General features: G+C 37.2%; 1 protein-coding gene across 3 annotated transcripts in view; it reads left to right on the forward strand.

Moving 5' to 3' along the window:
• Window positions 1-27,279, forward strand: part of csmd1a (CUB and Sushi multiple domains 1a) — a 313,221-nt gene that overhangs the window by 134,642 nt on the left and 151,300 nt on the right. For all 3 annotated transcript variants that reach the window (XM_056760343.1, XM_056760344.1, XM_056760345.1), the window contains exons 5-9: window positions 2,382-2,589; window positions 16,581-16,693; window positions 18,232-18,309; window positions 26,534-26,615; window positions 26,994-27,118. In XM_056760343.1, coding sequence (XP_056616321.1) covers window positions 2,382-2,589; window positions 16,581-16,693; window positions 18,232-18,309; window positions 26,534-26,615; window positions 26,994-27,118 — 606 coding nt within the window. The remainder of the gene's footprint in view (window positions 1-2,381; window positions 2,590-16,580; window positions 16,694-18,231; window positions 18,310-26,533; window positions 26,616-26,993; window positions 27,119-27,279) is intronic.

Genomic DNA, 27,279 nt, shown 5'->3' on the forward strand with positions numbered 1-27,279 from the left:
TGTAGGGTTGGATCAATAATAAAGGATATGTACATGCCGGTCGACTTGTTTATTGTTATAAAAACGAAACTAAAATAGGATGACCAGGAACCCGTTGTTTGTGATATGGCTGCTGGCAACATGAGGAAATTATTAGATTTAGACAATATCTTTTTGAAATACCTTCCTTGAGGTAAAAGCTTTCCTAAAGGCTATGAGGCAATTTCAAACAGGACACAAATCCAATTTGGTTTAATAATTTGAAAATATAATCACATAAATGTTATTAATGAGAAATGAGAAGACCTATAAAGGGGCAGGTGCTCAAAGTATAAAAGGGGCACATTGAACAAGGCTGTGCTCAAAACATCAATAAAGCAAGTAGGGGATAATGTACAGGCAGCCGGTTGTTATAGCAGAAATAATCCCCGACAGTGTGATCAGGACCCGACACGAAGCGGAGGGTCTTGTACACACTGAAGGGCCTTATTTCGTGATATCAGCCGGCTGCATGTACATTATCCCGCTTATTACACGGCTACTCGCCACATGAGAAAAAAACTGGACATTAAATGTGAATTTGAAATATTTGATTAACACATTTTTACTGAATGCAGACCTTATGCAAGGAAAAGCTGTTTAGTTTCGGCTTTAAAGTAAGAAACGGCATTCAAACGTCACGAACGGGCAAATTGGTTTAATCATTTGTAAATATAATGTCGTATATCATATTTAAAGACATATTTATAATTATTTTTTGTGAAATATTAAACTGCCCCTTTCAACATAATTTGCAGCGTCCGGGTTAGAGGATGTTATATGTTTTGAGCGGACTGGCCAATCAGAATCAAGCATTCAAATGAGCCGTGTAATAATACTGTATATAATGATGCATTCCTTATGGATACATGTATCAATACGAATGCTTCTGTATTGAGACAGCTTCTAATGCCATTATTCAATTTTGAAATTGAAACAGAACAGAAAAGACCATTCTAATATTTAACAGTTAAATTTATAAAAACAGCATTGATAAGTATAATTCGGAGGGCGAGAAAACCAAAATAAGCCTGTTTTACAACTGTTTTGATAACTGTTTGAAAGGCACTCTCCTGTAAATATTGCAATAATAATACTTTAAAGTATTAATAATTTTAGTCATGCAACATAAAAGGAGTAAAATACCAGACCCCTCGATGCCCGTGAAACGTTTCTCCCCTAAACAGCAAAGATCGATTCTAGAAGTGAACATGCACACATGCATCTTACGTAAGTTCAGTTCAGGGCTACGCAGCAATATAAACAACAGCCGTGCACGCTCTCTTCACTGAGTTCTTGTAAAATACTACAACTTATAATAATAATAATAATTACAATAATAAGTAAACAAGCACACCTCTTCATTGAAAACACCAGTTACCGGCAACCGCAAGCGGTATGTAACCTGGAAATGTGCTGAAGGTGTCTGATCCGTTAGTTCTGGGTTGTCCCAGATGAGGTCGTCAGGTTATCAAGTGGGTCATTTTATTTAGGGCTAAATTATTATTCATTAATTTAATAATTTACTAAAATAATACTTTTGCATGTGCCTGCTTGGGGAATAACATATTTTGATGCCATGACCGATCAATAATCAGAATTATTTCAGAGAGCCATGCAATAATGGAAGTTGTTAAAAGTTTATAGAACTTATTCACAATATGAACCTCAAGCTGTGATTTTGAAAAGTGGAAAACCATTTTTTTACAGTTTTACTTTTAGTGTTGTTTTCATGTGGTTCAGGTTGGCTCTTTGTGTTCTCTGGTCATTGGATTCATGTCTTATTAATCTTAATTAGTCACTTGTGTGTTACCACGACAACCAATCAGGATCACCTGTGTCTAGTTTAGTTTTCTGGTTTACCCTGAACATCAGTTTTTGTTTTTTCTTTTTTGTCAAGTGTGTTTTGATTTATTAAATTATTTTAAGAGGTTTTCCCCTGTCTGTGCCCATTGCATATCACCGACCCATAAAAGGTCAACAATCTTTGTAGCCTTATATTAAGGTATATGTATGGCATGAATGCGATTAAAGTGTGAGATTCTTCATTGTTGGGTGGAATTATCCTTTAATGTTTAAATTAAGCATGATGTATTCCATTTTAATTGGCAGAGATAAAGTAAAACTTTAATCCGACCGAAATGTCAGCATCACATATTTGGATGAATAGAAGTTTAGGGTCCCTAAGAGATCCCTCATCAGCTTTAGAGTTCCATATGGTTACATTGGTGGTCCAGAAATTACATAAATTTTACCCCTAAAACAAATTTTCTAAGCCTTGGCCAATTCATTTGTCAAAGCTGGTAACCCCAAAAAACTAGACTGTTATTTGACACGTAACATTTTTGTACTGTTCTGACCAGCTGAAGGAGCATGTGGTGGGACGTTAAGAGGAACAACGGGGACGATATCAAGTCCTCACTTTCCTTCAGAGTATGAAAACAATGCCGACTGCACGTGGAGTATTCTCGCTGAGCCAGGAGACACCATCGCTCTGGTCTTCACAGACTTCCAGCTGGAGGACAGATATGACTTTCTAGAGATCAGTGGCACAGAAGCCCCTTCAATATGGTAAGTGAACTGACCTCTGATGCTGTATAATGTCACAATCTGTACTGACTTCGCACACGTGTTTGGAAAACTATCCCAGAATACATTTTTATGGAAGCACTTAGCATTTTTTGTTTTGATAGGAATAATTTGCTATGACGTTTTGGTTGACATCTTGATGTTTACGTTTTTAATAAGATGGTAGTGTCTATTTTTCACACCTTAATGAAGAAGATTTGCTTCCTACATAGAAAATATGATTTTAAAAATGTGGAATGTGGAAATAATATAAAAGGATTTCTGAAACATTATCAAATAAACCGTACGTATCCTTGATATGCTTTCTTCTTTACTTTTATAAAGCGATGTGAAAATTCTTTATTATAATATTCTTCTCACCTTGCGTTTCTCGTTGAAATGCCATAGTGATATCAATGTCATCCATAAATAATTTTACCAATGACATCATTTTTATATTTTTTCCTCAACTATTCCTTTAAAATCACAAACTGTAAACAATTTAAATCCCTCAGAGAAAACTAGTCTCGTCCTCAGAGGGCTTTTGTCAGTTTTGCAGGTTATAAAGTGTAGACTCCGATGGAAATGAAGAAGAATAACAAATGATCTCACAGATTATTCAGGAAACATATCAGTTGCTCTGCCACAGTTTGATTTGATTTCTGGAGTTGTCATTCGTGTGACCGCCACTCGCCGCTTTAATGCTTTCTCTTGTTTCCTCTCTCCACCTGTTACTCTTTTCTTCCTTTCATCAAATTGATGCTTTGCAATTCTTTTATGTCTCCACAAATGTTTGCATTCGTGGACAAATTGTAAGTCGTATCTTGCGGGAAGAGTCTGTCTGAACTCTATTAACTTCAAGTTGGGTGAATAAACATGTCCTTACTCTTGACGCTCTGAGCATGGAGGCAGAGCCATGTCTCTTTGGCACCCTTGCAAATAAATTTGCTTTCTGCTTTACCAAAAAACAGGCTTGAAATTACACAAAGTTGCTGAAAGACTGCAATAACGTTACTTCACGGGGCTGCTGACGAAATAATGACACAATCTGTTGAGAATACACTGAATGAGAATAATAATAATGATGTTCATTCTTATCGTAAACAGCGGGAAAAAACTATTTACAATTTTTGACTCCGGAGGATGATGCCATCTTAAAAACTCGACTGACCGTGAATGTTCACACAAATAATTGCAGATAGCAACGTTGCTTCAGTCCTTCCATTCTAAATGATTATTTATCTGGTTTTAATGATACACTCACAACTGAATATAATATTTGATACTCGCTTCATGGTAGAATAAGAAATTTTGAGAAATAAGATCATGAAACTGAAATTCAAAACAATATTTATATTTCCAAAACATTGTTTATTTAATTCATAGAGGTTAATTCAAATCACTGTCTGTCTTTATAATCGGTATATGTTAAACAAGTTGAAATGGATTTTTATTTATTGAGTTAAATGGACACATATTCAGATGACAGCTATGTGTATTGTTCTCATCAAAATTTCACTAGCAATTTTACTACACACAGCATCACACAATAAATAAATGCAATGAAATGATCACCGAACAGCAAGATATGACTGAAACATGCAGAGTGCCGCCCATCACATTCACCATGACCAGACCCATCATCGATCTGGGCGTAAGTACTCGCTGCCCTTTTGGAGTCTTTTAGATTGATCTGGCGTCTCAAATAATATTCGGCGTAATTTAGCAGTCAAAATACACTGCTCATCCCATTAGAAATCTGGCCAGGGTTTCCTTTTAATGCCACCCAAATGGAATCAATACTGGATGCTGCTGAATGTCATGGAAGAGACTCGGCTGCCGACCGATCCGGTGTTGTGATAATCCATATGAAACTATAGTGCACCTGTTTGTTAAATGCCATCTGTGTAAGGCCAGAACACCTTGCATGCAGTGTCTATACCTGAGTCATGTGACCTCAGATGCTGTTGCTCTCTGAAATCCTTTTCCACAGGAAATGTTTTGCTTCAATCTTTGTGGAAGTGGAGGAAACGGCACTGAGAAATCAATAGCAAGGGATGTGCCATTTATTTTTCTGAGCAATATCTTCATGTTTAGGTATTTACATAGAATTAATGTATATATCTTGGCAGAAAATAGGCTTTATAAATTCATTTTTTACAGTTTACCGAAAGAAAACATGAAGGGATCAGAAAAGCATGATACTTTACAAACTCCCTTTCACAGTTTTGGGAAGAGCAGCCCAGGGCAGAATTCAGGTTTATGATCCTTTATATGAGATACTGGGGAGGTTTTGGCTCTAGCTGAAGTTTATGTTGGATGTTCATGTTCTTTTCATACGCCAAAGGATTTCATTTCTCTCTGGGTAACAGTAATAATAGTCTAATCTCATAAACATAATCTTGTTAACTAGACCGGTTGCGGTTTCTACACAATGGCATGATTATTTGAGATAACCTTGATCATTGTGCAGTCGAGAAATCTTGAAAGTGAATGAATTACACTAGGAAAGAATGTTTACTGTTATAGTAATACTTTTAATAGAGTATATATTATTGGTGATTTTGTATTTATAATAGGATGATACAGTATAGTGACAAGTTGGGACGGGTTTCAAAAGTTGACAAGAATTGTCACTGAGATAACAATAAGTGAAGTCTACAAAGCTATGTAGCACTAAAGTTATATACAATATTATTGTGATATTATATATTATATTACATGTACATATACAGTATATACATACATACACAGACACACACACACACACACACACACACACACACACACACACACACACACACACATGTCTGGTTTATTATCTTAGTGGTGACAGTCCATAGGTGTATGATTTTTATACTGTATAAACTGTATCCCCTAAACCTAAAGTTCATAAAAAAGTTTTGGGATTTTTAGATTTAGTTTTGGATTTTTAGATTCCCATGAGTTTGTGTGCATTCATGTTTAAGTCCCCAATAGGATATAACAGACACACATATTTATATACAGTATTAGACATGCACCGATGTCTCTGCAAAGGAACCAGATTGGCCAACCTGTACACGCTCACTCAATGGATGGACGAACTGACAGTATTGGGTTACCCTGTGGTCTGACATCCACATAGGGAAAGAAGCCAAGCATGTATAGTCAAGACAAACTGAGTGAGAAAAACTATACATCTTCAGATACCTACATGTTATAACCAGGGCTAAACGATTTTTTCATTAATATTGCGATGGCGATTTAATATGCGATTCTTTTTTAAGCACCTTATCTTCTGTATTATTTAATAGAGAAAGTCAATAAATCATGATTACCAATGTGATATTGGACAGATATAGGCCAGGCTTAAAATGATATCAGTTGATGCATGAATTGATTGACATATTTTTATAGAGCTACCTCAATCATACTAGTATATTGAATCATATGTTGAATTTCTAGATATGTTAACATTAAGAATTATCATGACATAAAGCACTGACAAATAAACTTGGTGTATGAAAGTCATTCATCTGAGAAACTAATGTGCATATGACAAACATGTTGACTGCACTTCAACACTGTCTGTTAACTTATTAGACAATCTTTGGTTTGAGCGCTTAAATGGCTCTTACGTAGGTTTGCCTGGCATGTTTGGTATGGTAGGACTCGGCGGCGATCCAGGAACACGATAAAAAAATTGCAATGACAATCCATCAATCGCAGACGAAGTCGTGAGCCTGCAAATAGGTTAACGACTGAGGGGTTTTGCCAAAGTTGTCATTTTCACTGTTATAGCGCCTCCGTGTGTTCAAACGCCACAGTGTTTTGTAAGTAACCTTGGAGTGACGGTCTACACGGGAGTTCCAAGCCCCATGACGATATGTTGAGCCGTTCATGAGTTATGACATTCAAATGTTATAGGCTCCGCCCATTTTACATTTGGCTCCCCTAAGAGACCGTGAAAGGAAATTTCATCTTTTCTTCAATAACTATTCACAATCACACTCAAGAGAAGACAGCTGCATCGGTTTAGTTCCGATCGGGCAAAAAATCTTGGACTAGTTCGCTTAAGTAGGTTTTTAACATTATCACAGATTACTCACTAACCGTGCGATCGACATCAAAGTTGTTCAGAATCAGGAGAGCCATCATATGATATCAATAGTTTGCATAAATGTCAAATGTCATTTTTGACTGTTATGGAGCCACCTAGTGTACAAATACCGTGTTCTTTTGAATTTGACCTCGGAGCGATGGTCTACACATTGAAAGGCCCGTGATGATATGTTTAGCAGTTCTTGAGTTTTGGACATTTTAATGTAATAGGATCCACCCATTTTACAATGTACATGTTTTAGGTCAATGTACAAATTCATTAATTAGATGCAGTCTGGTTCATATATATCTGGTTCAGTCTAGTCTCATGGTTCATATATAGATGCGTGGAAAGCACGCTGAAATAGACAGCCACGCAGTCACTACGTGAATGAGATGCAACGCTTTCGCAGGTAGTCACCACGAGAGAGCAAGCTTCCTTCCTGTGCACTTTGGGGAAAGTGTGCCGTGCATTTTCCATGCATTTTTAATGCTTTCAGATGGTACTGGTCAGCTCCAAGCAGGGTCACATCAAACTGTACATCCCCATGATTAATCCCAGTCTTTTCAGTTGGAAAGTGTTTCATCACATCGCGATTTAATAGCAAATACAATTAATCGTTCAGCCCTAGTACTAACAGTGGCAAACGTTAGAAAATACAGCTTGAACACCTGACACATAACATGAGCCTTCTCACTGTTCCCTCTCTCGGGTTTCTTCTTATACACTTTAGAATACTAAAGTGTTCACGACCAACAGTTTTCTTTGTTTAATCTCCGATGGTTGGCTAACTGCTAGTTAGCTTGTTAATGCGCCATAAAAGGGTAATGTTACATGAAAAATAACTTAACTTGTTCCCCAATGCAGCGATTACCGAGGTTCACTATTAACTGCGATTAAAAACATCATTGTTAATTAATCGTAAAGGCTCTGTTACACCCCATGTTTCTGTTGCATGGAACGGAAACGTTGCAACTTGCAACAAACGAAGTTTGGCAGAGAGACCAAACAGCCACATGTACATTCATAATCAAGGCTGTAGCGGTCATAGTTGGACTTTCGGTGCAACATGAACAAACAAAGCGGCATCTACTGTAAGTTAACGAAGTAGCATACCGGACTAGAAGCGTCACGTTGAGGACACCTCACAGGATGCATACAAGTCTACTCCTGACGCAAGTTGAATCAATTTAAGTTATTTTATGTTATTATTTAGCGCCAAGGTGTCAATCTCAGTTCATGGAGGGCCGCAGCTCTGCACAGTTTAGCTCCAAACTTAATCAAACACACCTTATTCAGGTAATCAACATCTTCAGGATTACTAGAAACTTCCAAGCAGGTGTGGTTTAGAGCTGGTTGGAGCTAAACTGTGCAGAGCTGCGGCCCTCCAGGAACTGAGTTTGACAACCCTGATTTAGCGAATAGGATCTAGATAAATCCATTATAGTGCTGTAAATGAAAACAGTGGGGGGGAGGCATGTGATCTATACCAACTAGCTCTTAAATTGACAGCAGCAGAATAAGTATATCTGTGTGATAAGCAGACCGGGAAGGGCCGTGAGGGAAACGATGCGAGGCCGGTGACGTGAGTTGCACTGATCTCGCATCTCTCATGGAGGAGCTTGGAAGCATAAAAGGATGAGCGACAGCAGTGAAGGACGAGAGAGAACCACGCCTGGATTTTATGTTATGTTTTATTATGTTTGTGTGGCTGGCAGTCGACCGTGAGGGAGCCCATACATTTCATGTATGTGATCTTGATAGATCTGGTAGAGAATCTTATTTGGTGAGTTAAACTCCTCTTTATTTTAACATGCAGCTAAAATCGCTACAGTATGCTGTGAAGACTATGAAGTGTTATTTTACATTTGACTCCTTTATTCAGTTTCTGTACCTAATAACCACACTCAGACCAACCTAAAACACCTAAAAAGAACTGATCATTTTATTTGTGTGTTTGCTTTATTACATTTATTAATGCTTTGCTCATAATTTGATCATTTGTTCTAATATTATTACTGATTGACTATTATTATTATTAGAGTAAGGCTAATTGTTGTATGCTATTATGAGCTTATTTATTAAGATTGCGTTGGTAAAAAACAAACTAATAACTAGAAATTATTATTAATTTATTAGTTCTTTGTGGCGGGCAAGAAAATGTGTTGTCAAGGCCAGTAAAATTTAGAAATTAATGTTTGCATAAAAATCGTCATAATCGTGCAACCATGACTAATCGTTCCAAAAGATATCTTTATATCTTTTACAACAAACAAACCTATATAATCGTTGCATACCTAGTCCTGATAAGGTGGGGATACATGAGACGTTTTAAGAGTTTAGAGGTTTTAGAGTGCCCAATTCTGGCACTCAAAAACACATCAAGATGATATTTCAAACTTCTTATGTAGCCAACTCTATGCTGATTTGTATTGGCCACCTCCAGTTTTCCCCTCGTTTTGCCTCCAGCTGAGGCCGTGACGTAATCTTGACGTCAGCTCAAAAGGGGTCTGTATATATATATATACACTGTAGTATGTACATACTACATAATTAGATACAACAGGACTTTGAAGCTGTTTTTTATTTATTTATCTGTGTTGTTTGAAGTAAGTTTGCTCTGTCTCACTCACATATTATAGTTGTAAATGCATTCATCTCACACACAGAGATATTTTGTTTTTGCAGCAGACAGTATATTCACAGTTTATATTAATTTATTGTTTTTTAGTTTTGTCAAAAAACACAACAGCCCCATGATTAGTATAACCACTAGAGAACGGTGTTATTCAGTGGAATGAGCATTTGCTATGCATGTACAGTGAGAGCTATTTCAGTGTCAGTGCCCTGAGTGAGTGTCTGTGACTGAGATTCAAGTAGACGTGAGGGAACGAGATTTGGTTGAGAGACGGACAGCTGACAGGTGGTCAGATTTGAGAAGCTAATGCTTCGAGTAGATCCTTCTGTGAGGAAACCTTCCGATTACTTTGACTTCTGCAAAGTAATTTCCTCATGGACAGACGATGGATGACCTGTCACGTCATGTTTTGTCAATAGAGAAAAAAATGTCTCTTTAGTCAATGTTAGTCAGAGTTGTGGGTGTATACCATTTTGGAAGACGTAAACCGCACCAGAAGCACTTCCTGTTTCAGTTTTTAAACAACCGACAAACCATGTTAAACTAACGTCAAGAATTAATTACATGCAAAATAAAAAATGAAAAAAAGCGAATGTTTACCTCTGCTGTATAACTATGAGCGGAGCTCATTCACATTAGATTTAAATAAAATGTTTTCGGTTTACAGATTCAGGTGCAAAGTCTAGAGAAATATGGAATATATTTTGTTTGCTTATATTCGCCTACACAAACAGTATGATGTTCATCATTGTCTAAGATGTGCGCTGTATATAGCTAAAGAATTAGGAATGAATGGAAAAAGCTTCATGCTAGTTTTTTGGGGGAATGTTTGATTCCATAAAAAAAGAATTACATCCCCAAATCACTTCTGTTTAACAAAAAAAAGTTTTCTGTTTGTGTTTTCTGTGTGTTTGTATATTGTGTTAAGGTGCTTTGTAATAGTGCAAACTGTAAAACACGCTATACAAATAAACGTGAATTGAATTATTTATAGTGGAAGGTTTTACAGAAGATACAAAACATTTACTTTTAAGAGTGTATACTGTAGACATTTGGCTGATATTTGGAACAATATACGGAAATGCAATACCCAAAATGTCCTTTGGAGGCGTCCTCATAAGTAAAAACACACAAAATAATCTAGATAGTTTTGAAGATTTAAAGCAATGAAGTCTATGAAATGTCCTCATTCAGATAGATAATTTAAGTAAATATGTGTATGCTTGTAAGCTCAATCTAGAATCAAAAGATTGCCAATGAAATATTTATTAAGTTGATTAAATAAATGAGTCTCCATTACTACCAATAGTAGCAATGATGTACGTTTTAACAGCAATACTTCTCAATCACAAGAAACTTCATTTGATGTTAAACACAAACCTCGCGGTTCTTCATGAAGAAATCATTGGAAGGTTAAAAACAAAGTGACAAACTCTGAATGTGCAATGCAAAGGTTTTCTTGTTGAAATTCCCCTCGGCCCCTCTCATGATGTTGTCTGTGGCCTTGATTTCCAGCAGTTATTGGCAGCACTCATCAAAGTGGGCCTGTTCTCCTGACCTCTCTGACACCGATGCCGGAGCTTGAATAAATTTGGCTACAACTTGTGAATAAAATAAAGGCCTTTCTCTTTGAAGACCTCATATCGCCTCATATAAGCTGCTCAACACAATCTTTATTTATGACCTGGCTAAACCCAGCATCATAATTCATCAGACTGTCATTCAGCTCTATAATAATAATAGCCTTTATAATACACCAGATGTAAATAATGAAAAATATATTACATTATAAAGGGTTATTAACATAGACTTGAATAACATGCTATTTTTATACAACGATTTTACTATTGTTAGCAATTTTTAAGATCATAACTTTTAAATTGTGTATTTCAGCGTGATGGAAAGGAATGTGAATCAAATTTTCATTCAAATCCCCTCAGCTCTCAAAATGACCATGGACACATAATAGAGATGTTTGATGTCTGATAGTGTCCTGACGTGTTTAAAATCCAAATCTTAATTCTTATGGTGCCTTATAATTCTCATATTAAAATATAATATTGTGCTAGATGCATTTTTGTGTCTCCATGTCTGGAATTTCTACACTCTTTGTTGAGGAACTCATCAGCATTTTCCCATTTTATGTACCACGGATAGCTGTTGTGCCGATGTTCCTTCTCTCGTGTTATCTGCACTGCACTCTTCAAACACACTGAGCTTTTGTCAAGTTTACTCTCTGTTGTCTGGCTCTTGTAAAGCACGTTCATTTCTCTTTCTCACTGCTTTGCCTCCTCAGCTCAACCTGGTTTTCATGCTCTGTTGAACTCCACTTTCTTGAAAAGAAGTAGAGGCATCACAGCAGCCCGTGTGCCAGATATCACCAGCAAACACCCCCTTCAGCTTGACGTGCGAGACGCAGACCCAATGAAAACATCTTGTCTTGTTTTGTTTGATCTAATTTACAAATACATTTATTTTGCTTTTTTACAGATAAAAAATGTCTCGGAAAAAATATTTCAAGGTTGCAGATATCGAGAGGACAAAAAATATTTCACAAAAGACTATAGAACCAATTATAAAGGCCTTGTTTGTAAAGTCGTAGGGAAACGCCTTGGAACCCGCAGCATTATTTGATGTGCTGTCGTAATTTCAACTGAAAAATGCAGAAAGCGCAAGACAAATCGAGTGGCCCCTCCCCCTTTTAAAATAACCTATAGCGTTTCATTTACAGCACACAGTGAGCCTGTCAAAGCTGTAACAGCTGATAGCCAGTCCATGGAAGTCTAGGAATAGGAAGATCAGTGTTTACGGTGATGTGTCATTTGAAGCTTGTTATTTATGTTTGTGAGCAAGGCCGGATTAACCATATGGGCAACTGGGCAATTGCCCAGGGGCCCACGACCTCTAGAGGGCCCAGGGTGGTGACGCTAATCAACGTGCGCTGACCGCAAGCACCGCTACAAAACAAGACTCAAAAAATGCAAACAAGGAGAAGCTCAGTGGGAGCGCTAAACGGAAATTAAAAGCAGAAGGATATCAGGAAGGCAGAATATATACCAAAAATAGGGAATTTCTTCACACTAGTAAACATTAACAACTGTTCTGCTAAGGCAATATCCGTCAACGAGGACAACTCTGCTAGCCAGGACATTTCTTTACTGTCGGCGCTAGCTAATGTTCACAGCCCCGAGAGCGAAGATGCCCCGGCAGCATCTTCAACCGATGGCCCGGATTCTGCTGCGAGTGCGACCGTTGAGGGAAGCGGTGATGGGTCTCGAGTCTAGAGTGTCACCGCCATCTGAACCGCTCGTCGAGTCTGCGAGCAGCCCCTGTAACACACACGGCTCTCTGCACATTCTCTCTTTCACCAGTTTGCACATTCAAAGTCCAGAAAAATGCTAATGTAAGATTCCATTCCATTTTCTACCGCTTCCATGTTCTTCCTCTGTGATGGCTCTATGAATTCAATACATTTGTGCTGGGAGTAGGTGACGTTAAATAAATACTGGATTCTTTGAAAGTGGTTGCTTATTTATTTATCTGTGAAAATGGAGGACCCTTCCTTCACTCTCTATGTAGTGGGTCAATTTTGCCAGATTATACTGATGCCGATGCGTTTTTTTTTCATAACATCATAAATGAGTGGCCTTGACATGAGAACATCGTGGTGCATTTGTAGTTCTATGAGCATTTGCACATCTGTACATCAAAATGCACTTGATGACAGTTATTTATTGTAATATTGAGTATATTTACTGTATTACTGTAATTTATTCTTTATTTTTGCCAGATTATGGTGATCCTGGGGTCGTGATGATGGGGTACTTGAATATTGTTGCCCAGGGTACAGTGAAGTGTTAATCTGGCCCTGTTAGTGAGTGACACTGGCGTTTGTCTTCTCCTTTACTCATCAAGGCTGCGAGTTCCGATCTCTTCCGTAGAGCCTTAACATTCAACATACTGTTTAGACTTTAAACGGGTTAGATACGTTTAGTTTTCTCAGCGGATTTGCACATATGATCAGCTCTGTTCTAAACTTTCTCTTAACCGCTTGTGTGAGTTTAAAGGGGTCATATGGCGCCAATCCGTGTTTTTCTGTGTCATTGGTGTGTTATAAGTTGCCCATGCATGTATTAGACACGTAAAATGAAAGTGTCGGAACAAAAGATGCATTCTACCTAAAAGCGAACGCTCACCCAGACCTGCCTGAAACGCCTGGTGTAACCACACCCCCACAATTCTACGTCAGTTGGTGATATGAGTTAACTAAGAACCCCCAAATGTATACTCAAGTTATGTGGTGTACCTGTCAGTCCAATCATAGCACACCTCACTTTTCACAGTGATGAGCTTGGTAGTAGAGCTTTCCAAACATGCATGGTAGAGAAAATACAGCATTTTTGAAACTTAAATCGTGTAAACACATTGCATTACATCTAATACAAACAATAATATTTGTTTTAGTCATGTCATTTTACCCCTTTAATGTTTATGTTAACACTGTCTGGATCATATCCCAACTAGTGCACTATGCGTCATTTACCATGAAGGACATAATAAATGTGCGAACAAGTGACTAATTTGAGGCGCCGCTTCGGTAGCTCTCATAGTGAAGGGGGCGGGACTCTTCGGATTCTAACGCAATTTGATTGGACAAGAACTTTGACGAGAGGCTGAAGTGTAGCGCCATGTCATGGAATTTCTAGATTTGTTTCAGCACGCGTGACAGACTCCGCTTTGAACGCTTATATCTTCTTAATTGGAATTTTGTCAGTATTTAGGAACATATCAGTTTGTTGACATCCTTAAGGTTAACTTATTTTTAATAAAAGTCAAAAAATATATGTTTTGATTTCACTTGGACTTTAAGGTTTAATATCTTTTGTTGCATCACGCGGCTTGCGCGAGCTATATACAGGGTTTACGTTTTTTTTTTATGACCTTTCTATGGCAGTTCGGCATATTATTCATATTCTTATTAGCAATATGTGTCCAAACTTACTTAAGTTTACGTTTGAAAACATTTTTGTTTGTTGAAATCAAGTGAAATATGAAAGAACATTTAAACCTAACTGAAATGTTTTCTGAAAAACAAACTAAAATAGGTTTAAGGCTCTAAAATGATAGTAAACAAAACAAACTAACAGGAAATTTATTTTATAGCATCATAAAAATATACAAATAAATAATAAAATGACAGAAGCATCATACCTACCTAATATTTTAAATGAAATATAAGGATAAAACAGAACCTTTTGATTTATATATATTATTGCACATTTGATTGCTGGGTTCTCTGAATAGAGGTCCCGCAGAAACCACAATAAGTTGTTAACTGCCATCTTAATGTTCAACTTAAAAATGCCATTTAAGCTGTTGCTCCAGGAGGAATAGGAAAAGAATGTTGTAATAATACCATTTTAAGTTGACTATTTTCAGCAGGAGTCTCAAATTTAACAGAAGGGTTAAGTTTAGTTTTAATGTATTATCTGTTTATACTGTAAGTGCTTCAAACTAAACTTACCAAGGCAACATTTCTCATTTTTGTTTAATTTTTTTTATTCAAATTATACTATTTTAATTTAATTTAGTTTAGTTACATTTTTTAATTGCCTAAAATGTTTTAGCTTTAGTTTTTCTTGAACTTTCCTTATAGTATTTTTACCTTTAGGGATAGTAAGAAATGATGTTGATTTTAATAAGCCTAAATCTTAATATCATATCTTGTATCTCTTTTTTCAGCTGGGGTGAAATATGCAATGTCTTGATGATATTCACCCACATTCACACTATACCCAGAATAAGCGTTTTTCTTAGAACTCTGTGCCAAAAACAAAATTGTCTCCTCATCAAGTAGATGGAGATTTGATTCAGGATGAAATATTAAATTAAACACTAATGACTGTGCCGTAGCTGCCATCATTAATGCTTGTTAAGAATATGAATGATTATTGTCAAGACCTAGTGTAGTTCTTTGATTGGATTTAGTTTCGTCTTTGATATGGGAGCATTTTCCTTCCTTTCAAATGCCGGGTTTAATATTTGCAGACGTAAAATATCTCTACAAATATCTCTATAAAAGATGAAGAGATGTTTCTCAAAGACTTGCTGGACACACCGTTCCCATCATGAGTTCACACGAAGGACCCTCACAGAGACCCGTGTGTGAACTCCAGATAAGTATTTGAACCGTGCGCACACACAACAGGAAACACAAAGTTTGCGCACCTTTTGTTTTGCAAAGACAAGGTTAGGCAAAGTTTTAATAGGCACCCTGGAACATATTTTTAAAAGAGAAAGAAAATAAAAGCAAAAAAAGGATGGAAATAGCAGCATGCATTCAATCTGATGGCATCAAAGCTTGTGTGGAGAAAACAAGAGGTTATTTGTCTCAGTTTTAATAGATGTTTTACCAATGACTTTTCCAGGTGTGTTAAATTGGGGTGTTGATCATCCATACGATGATAAAGCCCATGGGTGTCCACGTTTCAGAAAAGAAGTTAGCGGGACCCCGCTGTGAATTGAAATATGAATTGAAATCTATCCGACAAGAAGCATAATTAGGAGGCGGAACATACGTATATTTACTCAAGTCGGTGTATGACTTTTGATTTACTGTTGGCACACTCATCTGTGGCATCATTATCTGGTATGATAGAGTTGGGAATACGGGGCATGCTGATGGGAATTGGAGGGATGAGGCAGTTTGCAAACACAACAACATGTGTATTACACTGATTGAAAAAAATCTAACTCTCAGATATTTTCATTTCAGTAAATGGTTTGGATTGACTAAAATAACAGGTGAATGTAACAGTACGAGCAACGCTCATTCACTTTTGGTTCATTGCAGTAAGATGTATTTATTTTTGTTGTAATGGTTTATATTTCTTAATAATCTTTATCACATGTATAAGGGTTTTTTGTACATTTTGAAATTCATTAAAATTAAAAAGTGGTTTTGCATATTTCTGTCATTCCTTCTTCAATGATAATAATAATAACAATTATAATCATAATTATTAATATTATAATAATAACAACAATAATAATAATTATAATATTCATGTGATTATTATTGTAACAAGGTTCAAAAAAAGAAACTTTAATCAAAAATAAACAAACAATAACACTGTGAAAACACTATGAAAAAATTGGCAAAAAGGGATGGCAGTGATTTTTGTTGTTTTGTTATGATAGACATGCAGCTGTTTGTACAGCTGGTTTTATTGACCCTTTGCTCTTTAAAACGATAATCTTGTTTGTTTCCAGGCTAACAGGAATGAATCTGCCGTCTCCCGTCATCAGTAGCAAGAACTGGCTGCGGCTTCACTTCACATCAGACAGCAACCATCGGAGGAAAGGATTTAGTGCCCAGTATCAAGGTAAGAGGTCAGCGAGTGTAGGACACTAGAGGAGAGTGGCTTGTCATTGGCAGATGTGGGACACTTGGCAGCGAAGAACAGCACATACTCTGGCATGTTCTACCGTAGCTAAATATGACATCTTGGCTTGTGTCTGTGACTCCATGAGCACAGACATGCTGGAATGATGCTTACCGCATCCCCTCTTAAGTGAGAAATCAATCATGACAGCGGTGAGGGAATTCATGTTCCTAGGATGAATAACGCAAGATGAGCCGCGTTTAAATCATGTTCATGATATGCGTTTATGATCGGGTTTTCAATTAGCATAATGAGCAGAGGATGCTGTGAATCTCGGGCGAAGCTTGAGGGATTGCTGTATTTGCTTAGTTCTAGAGCACTGGATAAACGTATATGCTTTTTTTTATTATTTTTATTATTTGACAAACAATTTTATGTTCAGGGGTGATTTTTATTAAACCTGATATTTCAACTTTTTTCTTTTGTTAAACCAATTATAGATTCAAAAAAAAAATGAAGTGTGCCTTCATTTTATACAAGAATATATATACAACAATTACACAGGGCAAAAATGCATTTTTATACTCGTATAATGTATTTTTGCATTTGGTTTTATTGTACTTTAATTGGACAAATATCCAGCCATGCCGTCATAATATTAAAATTATTTAATTGTGTGTAATCTGAATACATAAAATTCCTACCATGAAATTTAATTGAAAAAGATTGTTCAGGATTCATGCATTTAAAACAAAATAACCAAACTACTGACAGCATAAAGTATTTTCGAAGACTTTCTAAAGAGCTTGTATTTGAAGAAAATCCCATTTGCAGAATTGAAATATTTGCTGAATTGTGTGTATGTTTATGATTGAGGCAATAGAAATGGCCGTGTTGTTTGTGTAAGGACATTTGCGTTGTGTTGAGGACGACTCTTTAGGGAAACATGAATTCCGAAATTTTCTCCCAACAAATCCATCAATCTCTTACCCCACTGATTTCTCATCATTGTATCATATTTATGAAAGAAAAAAACCTTTCAATTTCATTAAAGCTCACTGACGGGGGCGATGTCATACAGAGAGGAAATTATGCAAAGAGAATTTACATCATGATCCCTGGGTCATAATTGGCGTCCTACATGACATAATTACTGGACTGGATACGGAATTGGTTGGAAATCCAAATTGGCTCCAGATGATACAAATTTTGGTAGCGTGTCCTCTAATCGATGTGCCAGAATGTGCCAGTCGCGTGTCGGATAACAAAGTGCGCACATCATTTAAGATCTGTCAAAGCCCCAGCTCGGTGCGATCGTGTCCGCGGCTAATTATGAAAATATCTCCAGCCGTCTCATACACATGAGCAGAGCTAGGCTCATTTTCATTGCCCACACTAGAGTGCTTCTCAGAGGGTCGCTCGTATTAAATGACCAGTTGGAACAAAACTGTTCTTCGGTACTTGACAGGTTTTGCCGACTGTATAAATGGATTGCGGTTTACACTTGCACATACTTGATCTCTTACCTCTCCCTACAGTGAAGAAAGCCATCGAGCTGAAATCCAGAGGGGTGAAAATGTTGCCGAATAAGGATACGAGTCACAAAAACGCAGTTCGTAAGTACGCTTCTCACACTTCAATTCATGATGTAAATTACAGCTGAAATAAAGTAGTCAGGTTAAATAATAGATAAATGCGTTTCATGAACTTGTCATGGTGAGCTGCTAGCTGGCGTCAAACGTGAAACCCTCCCGCTGCTCTTGTCAGTCACTGACTAGGGGTGCGTTTCCAAAAGTATCGATAGCTTACTATGGTGGCAATTTCCTTCCTTCCAGAATAGTTCAACGATTTGCGTTTCCCGTAACCATCGTTCCAACAATCAATCGCAAGTAGCATTGCAAAGTTGTGTGGTTGGAACTACCGGTCTAGAGCTGTGGTTAGAAGCACAGTTCTTTATATTAGTCACATACTCGGTGAAGTGATGATTGATCATTAACGATGAACACCTGCTGTTAACAGACACTATCTCTGAAGAAAACATGAACAATAAGAAGTCACCATGATAGTGTTCATTGTTTCATTCAGTTAACCTCTTGAGTCTTGATTTCTTATGTTGAATTATGTTTTGGTCTCCTCAACTGTGATAATGCGTTTGTTACAGATGGAATCAGGTGATGTCGATGGTAGATGGTTTTCTTGATAGTATCTGTTAACAGCAGGTATTCATCATTAATGATCAAACATCACTTCATTGTCTTGTTGGCATGTTGGTGTGTTCAATAGGGAGACATCTAAAATAATCTGACAGGTGGGCCCCAGGACTGGAGTTGAGAAACACTGAATTAGACGATGGAACTGGTCCATCACCTATGTGATGTCATCAACCACGTATATTGTTGAACCGACGTGGTTCAAAAGACAGATGTGCGACAAAGTTACTATGTTTTAGCTAGTTAGTATCTCAAACGATGCATCATACTATGGTGGTTAAACAGCGAGTTATTTCGTTGTTCCGGAAACGCACCCTGAGATGAAACCTGATCTGTTTTTTGGGGTTGTGAATAATGAATAAAATATGACGTGAATCATTGTTATAGTAAAACATACATTGATATTATAATAACTACATTGTAATATAGTTATCAATTGCCGGGACACTGTGTTGAGTATGTCCAAATGACCTTGTTATGATCTCATCACATAGTTTGAGACGTTTCATACCACAGAAATGTACATATCACCATATAGTCATTCTAACAAGGTCAAAAGGTCTTTTAAATGAAAGGAGCGTACCAAACTCAATGCTTTGCTCTAGAATATGTGATTCTGATGAGAGACCGCAGTCATTTGTATGTCCAAACAAAAGTAATTATTAATACGAGACACTGGAAAAAGTCAAGCTATCAAAGCAATTTTTGAAGCGTGGAGACAAATTCGAATGACCAGATGAGTATGATGATCAGATAATAATGACTGGCTGACTGTACATTTTTCTTGGCTTATTACCTTACCCGAGGTTAAATGTCTCCCTCAAGGACGTACTGTAATGCTGCAGGGTTAAACCTGCAACTATTCATTTGTCCATCCACCATTTTAGATGTCATGGTCATGGCTGACCACGATGCTTTTATAAATAAAACTCATCTGTGCTACTGATGAATAGATATTCTATTTTTGTGTGATTTTTATTAAACCGGGATTGTTTTTATTCCCCTCAATCATAATAGTTTGCAACTATATACCAGCCTTGCTTGTTTTCATTATGTGTTTAATAAAGATGCCCTTGATGAAATTCTTAATGCAAAGGAGGAAGCAGCAGCCCGTCAGGCTGTATGGATGGTTTCACCCGTTCTGCGCTCCATCGAGCGTGTTCTTTGCCAATTAGCATTACAAAACCTGCTGAGTCTGTTAAGTACATCACTTCAGCCCCGGCTACTGTAAAATGTACGGTGTTCACGGGATGACAGTAGCTTGTTTGTGTGTAGCTACTCATCCAATCGTTACATCCGAACATGAGAGAGGTCGCCTTGGGTTTGTTGACAAACGGCCCAATTCACTTAGAGCACACAAAGCCGCTTACAATACGACTGAGGTGAGCACTTTGCAAGAGCAATCCACACGCCTCTGTTGGCCATTTCATTGACTTAAAGGCTGGATTTTGGAAATGAATCATATACAGTGGGTATGGAAAGTATTCAGATCCCCTTAAATTTTTCACTCTTGTTTTCTTTTGTTATATTGCAGCCATTTGCTAAAATCATTTAAGTTCTTTTTTTTATGTACACACAGCACCCCATATTGACAGAAAAACAATTGTAGACATATTTGCAGATTTATTAAAAAAGAAAAACTGAAATATCACATGGTCCTAAGTATTCAGACCCTTTGCTAAGTATTTAGTAGAAGCACCCTTTTGATTTAATACAGCCATGAGTCTTTTTGGGAAAGATGCAACACGTTTTTTACACCTTGATTTGGGGATCCTCTGCCATTCCTCCTTGCAGATCCTCTCCAGTTCTGTCAGGTTGGATGGTAAACGTTGGTGGACAGCCATTTTTAGGTCTCTCCAGAGATGCTCAATTGGGTTTAAGTCAGGGCTCTGGCTGGGCCATTCAAGAACAGTCACAGAGTTGTTGTGAAGCCACTCCTTCATTATTTTAGCTGTATTTTAGGGTCATTGTCTTGTTGGAAGGTAAACCTTCGGCCCAGTCTGAGGTCCTGAGCACACTGAAGAAGGTTTTCATCCAGGATATCCCTGTACTTGGCTGCATTTATCTTTCCCTCGATTGCAACCAGTCGTCCTGTCCCTGCAGCTGAAAAACACCCTCACGGCATGATGCTGCCACCACCATGCTTCACTGTTGGGACTGTATTGGACAGGTGATGAGCAGTGCCTGGTTTTCTCCACACATACCGCTTAGAATTAAGGCCAAAAGTTCTATCTTGGTCTCATCAGACCAGAGAATCTTATTTGTCACCATCTTGGAGTCCTTCAGGTGTTTTTTCAAGGCCCGACTGGTGGAGGGCTGCAGTGATGGTTGACTTTCTACAACTTTCTCCCATCTCCAGAATGCATCTCTGGAGCTCAGCCTCAGTGATCTTTGGGTTCTTCTTTACCTCTCTCATCAAGGCTCTTCTCCCCTGATAGCTCAGTTTGGCCGGACGGCCAGCTCTAGAAGGGGTCTGGTCGTCCCAAACGTCTTCCATTTAAGGATTATGGAGGCCACTGTGCTCTTAGGAACCTTAAGTGCAGCAGATATTTTTTTGTAACCTTGGCCAGATCTGTGCCTTGCCACAATTCTGTCTCTGAGCTCTTCAGGCAGTTCCTTTGACCTCATGATTCTCATTCGCTCTGACATGCACTGTGAGCTGTAAGGTCTTATATATAGACAGGTGTGTGGCTTTCCTAATCAAGTCCAATCAGTATAATCAAACACAGCTGGACTCAAATGAAGGTGTAGAACCATCTCCAGGATGATCAGAATAAATGGACAGCATCTGAGTTAAATATATGAGTGTCACAGCAAAGGGTGTGAATACTTAGGACCATGTGATATTTCAGATTTTCTTTTTTAATTAATCTGCAGAAATGTCAACAATTCTGTGTTATTCTGTCAATATGGGGTGCTGTGTGTACATTAATGAGGAAAACAATGAACTTAAATGATTTTAGCAAATGGCTGCAATATAACAAAGAGTGGAAATTTAAGGGGGTCTGAATACTTTCCGTACCCACTGTATGCATTAAAAGACTTAAACACAAATTTAAAAAAATATATAAAAAGGGCAAGCAAAGCCACGATGCCTAAGCAAGTTTTTATTAATCATACATAAGACATGAAATATATTGAAAATAAACACTACATGAATGCTGATACAGTAGCTGTATCTGTAATGAGAATCAAAAAAGGACACAGCGTGACACGATAAACTATGAAGCTTTTCACTTAAAACATCAAACTAAATGTAAATATATTTGTGTGTGAGTAAACAGTCCTTTTAAAATATTATGGAGACTATCAGTCATGAAGAATTATTTTTTCCACTGTTTCTTTATTATTATAGTTATTATAGAGGAATATTCTGTCAATGTTTTTCCATTTTTTGTAGGCTATCATCTAGCGGACCTTCCAAATGTTCGGGACGCATTACGACAATGAGAATTTCAACAGAAAAAGCAATAAAATACATACATACTTTATTACTATGTTAAAATTAAGCTTTGTGCAATTTAGGGAACACAGTTATCTTTATTAGTATGTTAATGTTTTATGAATTATATATTTCACAATTAAAATCATATACAATTCAATACAATTGTATTTACATATCAAAATTTAAAAACCTGAAGGTGACCAAAGTGATTCACAAAAAAATGATTTTAAAACTCACAACCGAATCGTAATGTTTAAGTGGTTTCTTGAGAATGACCCATCTATATGGATACTAATAGAAAGAGAGAAACAGAGCTGTGCAGTCTGTAAAAGATTGTAATTTGACAGTAATGTGTATAGACATTGGGATCAGAATGGTATCTGTCCATCCTCAAGTACTAAGAACCAGTTTTTATCCTGACGTAACTCAGAAAGTAAAGCCAAATGTTTATTCAACAATGTAGCATGGAAATATCTTGGCTACTTGTCACCTAGCAACCCAAAGTTAACTAAAAAGTGCATTTATTTGTTTTCTCTTATTCTTTGTAACCTGTACCTTGTACAATAAAAAAAACCTCTAACAGATAACTGTTGCGTAACACTAGCCAATCAGATTATTGCTGGTATTTCTAACTAGTGCTCCCCATTTCTGTGTGCAATATGCATCAGACAGTCAGTGAATGGCCTGTGGGCGGCCTATGGGCATTATGCCTGAGGCAGAGACTGACACACATGTTGCTTATAGATGCTGCTTGTTTATTTATTTATTGGATGAAATGGCATGCAGAAATTGTTTATACAGGACGTCCTGGTAGAGGCCGCAGAACAAGAGGTCCTGACGTCTCTCAATATCTGTCAAAGTAAATCTTTGTTTGGGTTGAACAAAAGAAAGTCATTAACATGTCTTGAGGGCACTGTTAATGATGAAAGAATCCTTTGTGGGTGAACTGTTCCTTTAAAAGAGCTCTTGATATGTCTGGTGTAAAAGGTTTTTATGATATTGCTCAAATCAATTCCTCTATGTTTAGTGCTGGTTGGAATGGCTAACTCCAGCTAAGTCTTTCAGAAGTTAGCGAGAGGTCTAACATCTCTCCCAGCACATTTAAGAGCAACTCTCAGATCTCAGTTGGGAAGGAAGTGTACTTGGCGTTTACGTATTAAACGTTCACACATGAAATATTAGGAGCTCTTTTGCATATTGAGGTGATCACAGGGCAGCACAGGAGAGCATATAAATGCCCAAGAAAGATCAGAAAACCGGACACCCGCTTTGATCAGACAGAATAACTCTGGAGACATATCCACAATCAGGAGAGATGACATGTGAAGACCGCATCAAAAAGAGCGACATGACAGGTGATCAAAAGGCCTCACTGCATAAGTGACAAGCTTGGGCTGCGTACACGCAAACACACGCTAGAAAATTCCCTTGACCTTGCCTCATGATCCCAGTTGTTTTGTCCTTTTCCTGAGTTTCATGAGAATTCATTGTGTGGCATTTAAAACGTTACCCAAACTATGGTCCAGTTCTGAGTATGGACCTCAGGCTACATAAAAAGACACACACAGGAAAAACTAAATCAGAACCTGGATGGTGTTGGTTGGTTTGTTTTTAAAATGTATGTATGTGTACTGTCTAGGTTTTATTTGTTCAAATTTATTTTACTGACATAACTTGAAAAAAGCAAATGTTGGTAAATCATAGGATTTTTTCCTTTAAAAGTACTCATCCCAAAAATGATTAGTTTCCTGAAGTTAAACGGTTCTTTTCATTTTGAAATATTTGTATATATATAAATATATCACGATTAATTGGACTTTGCTTAATGTATGTCTGTGTACTTTGCATATTAATTTTGTATTTATAAAACATGCATTTATTTAAGAATCAATATTAATAAACATTAACGTTTAGTTTGAATGATTGGCAAATATAAAGAAATACATGTAAACATTTTCTAAATATATACATCTTTGTGTAAATGTAAGTGTTTATAAATACTAAATTAATATGCACAGTAAACAGACACACATTATGTAAACACAGACTTTTATTCTGGATACAATTAATCGTTTGATAGTCCTATATATATATATATATATATATATATATATGTCATTTCTCAGAGATCTCAACTACTTGAGTATTTAGGAATTAATAATAAACATGGTGCAAAGGCTGTCATCTTTATTAGCCTAAAGAACAAATTCAAGGTGCCTCTTCGTTTCTGAAAAAATGGTTTGCTCTTGAATGAAACTCACTCTGATTAAAACTATTTCGATTCATTATAATTAAATTCATCAAAATTTATAAAATTATGGATTACTTATAATGATTTATGAAAAGATACTACTGTATTTCATTTCTCAATGTTGCTTCAGGAATGATAGTTAAAGGGATAGCTCGCCCAAAAATGGGAATTCTATATTATGGAGGCACATTATTCTTGATACTTACTCTTATATCTAAGCATGCCTGCAGTAATTATGAGTGCTATAAGAGGCTGGTAATTGTAATTGTCGGAAGAAACATATTTTTGGAGAGAAGAAGACAGATTACATTGTGAACATTAAGAGAAGTGAACATAAATCAATGTACTGATACCATGTCTCATGACCTACATTTGACAATTCATTGTACTCCTGTGTGGTGTTGAATGAGATTTAATTAAAATTTTATTAGATGAATGACTGTGAAAAATGACCAATGCGTGTGTACACACTCTTATTCCAAAATTTGTTAATCACCTTTTTTGTTTGAAATCAACATGGATCGTCAGTTGCAGCTAATTTAACTTTTTTAATCTGCACATTTACATTTATGTATTTGGCAGACGCTTTATCCGAACCGACTTACATTGCTTTATCCTATGCGTTTTACATAGGTATTTGCAATCCCCTGGGATCGAAACCACAACCTTGCCTTGTTAACACAATGCTCTTACCACTGAGCTACAGGAAAACTGGCACATTTGCCAATCAAACAGGACATTTTACAAAACACAACACATGATGGGACTGTTATTCGTCATGGAATATATTGGACTGTGGAAAAATTGGGCATTACTGTCGATCCATGTGCTGTTAGATCAGGAATGTCTATTTAAAGTTTCATTTCATATTGGTTTTATACAGAATATGGAGAAATGTGGTCATTGCTACACCTGATGTGGAATAATCCGTGAAGTGACCTGATGTGATTTTGGCCAGTAAATGACCTCAGAGGGATGTCAGAAAGCGAGACTGCGAAAACATAAACTCAGTCTGGCTTAGGAGGAACACGGGAGCAGGGAAACATGGGACATGCTTTGACCTTTCTTTGCTTTTTATGGGTAATAGCCTTGAGCTTACGGCACTAAATCCCATGTCAGCTGTACAGGAATAGATATTTCACCTGTGAATGCAATCTACTCTGGCATTCTGATGAATATTGTACACACTGGGCTGTGCTGAATTGGCACACGGCGTTTTTGCTTTTATTGTGTGCTAGGATTTGTGGCCGGTACATGCATTGAAAATATAGTCAGACACACACGCAAGTATTTGAACGTTCACGTCAAACTGTAAAGTGCATGAATGTCTATAGTAGATACAAAGTGGCAAACAAAATACACTAAAGTGTTTGTAGCTGCTTTAAATTTTGACTGTATAATTCATTTTAGCTGCTATCTTACAATTTGAGAAGTGTAGCTGAAACTAATAAAACATGCTTTTAATTGTCTGACTTATTGAATTACTTTTCAAAATTAAGAAAATGCTTTAATAATTAATGACAGTAATAACAACAACTATACATAAATAATAATGAAAAATAATAAATATAACAATAATAATAAACGCAATAATTATAATAAATAATAATAATAATATAATTATAATAATTGTCAACAATAAAAATAACAATAATACTTATTTTTTCAGTTAATTGTTCTCGACAGCTTCTGTGAAATTGACCCATATCATTATTGTGTGCCACTGTATGAGTATGAGTGTTCACAAACCATTTACGACTCACAAATGAGACGTTGTAAGCATGATAAATGTGAGTGGGTAATGAGGCCCTACAGCTGGTGAGGTCAATCTTATACACGCTCTTTAATTTGGACATCCCACACAACTGTCCACTATCACACGCATGTCATTTATTTGCTCATCTTTCTTCTCGTCCTGTTTCTCCTGCCCGCAGTAAGCCAAGGGGGAATGGCGGCGGATATCTGCCCCGATCCAGGGATTCCTGAAAATGGGAAAAGAATTGGCTCCAGCTTCCAGTAGGTTCCCTATTTATTCTCTTATCTGCAGCGCTTGTCCTTTTTAACCGCATGACACGGTTTTAACCAGGTCTGGACCCGCTGTCTGTCTGAACTCCCGCACCGATAGGCCATTACCACTAGGACCTCTGGTCACCGCTTCTAAGTGGGTTTTTAATGTCTCTCAAACAAAAAAAAAGAGATATGTGTGACACATTCTGCATGTAATAGAAAACCATCTTGGTGTTTCGGAAAATGAATGCAACTGCAGAGAGAAGCGGCTGACGGTGACAGAAAACGCTTTAATTTCTCTGACAAAAGAAGGCGTAGTTGGTAAGATGGCGCAACTCGTGTCGCCGGTCGATCGCTGACGGTCATTTGTTTCCCAAAATTCCGCAGGGTCGGAGCCAGCATCCAGTTTTCCTGCGACGACAGCTACGTGCTGCAAGGATCAAAGAGCATCACTTGCCAGAGAGTGACGGACACTCTAGCAGCCTGGAGTGACCACAGGCCTATCTGTCGAAGTAAGTGTAAATATGGGTCTGTTTTTCCCCGATGAGACATTTTTTGCAGGGACGTTGTCAGATCTGGTTAAGTGTGATGAGCACCGCATGGCAGTGGGGTTTTAAACCACACAATCCGCGAGCGGGAACAATAGTGCCAGGGAGTGATGTGGGGTGAATTA

Source organism: Triplophysa dalaica, chromosome 11, assembly GCF_015846415.1.
Source record: "Triplophysa dalaica isolate WHDGS20190420 chromosome 11, ASM1584641v1, whole genome shotgun sequence".
Lineage (NCBI taxonomy): Eukaryota > Metazoa > Chordata > Actinopteri > Cypriniformes > Nemacheilidae > Triplophysa > Triplophysa dalaica.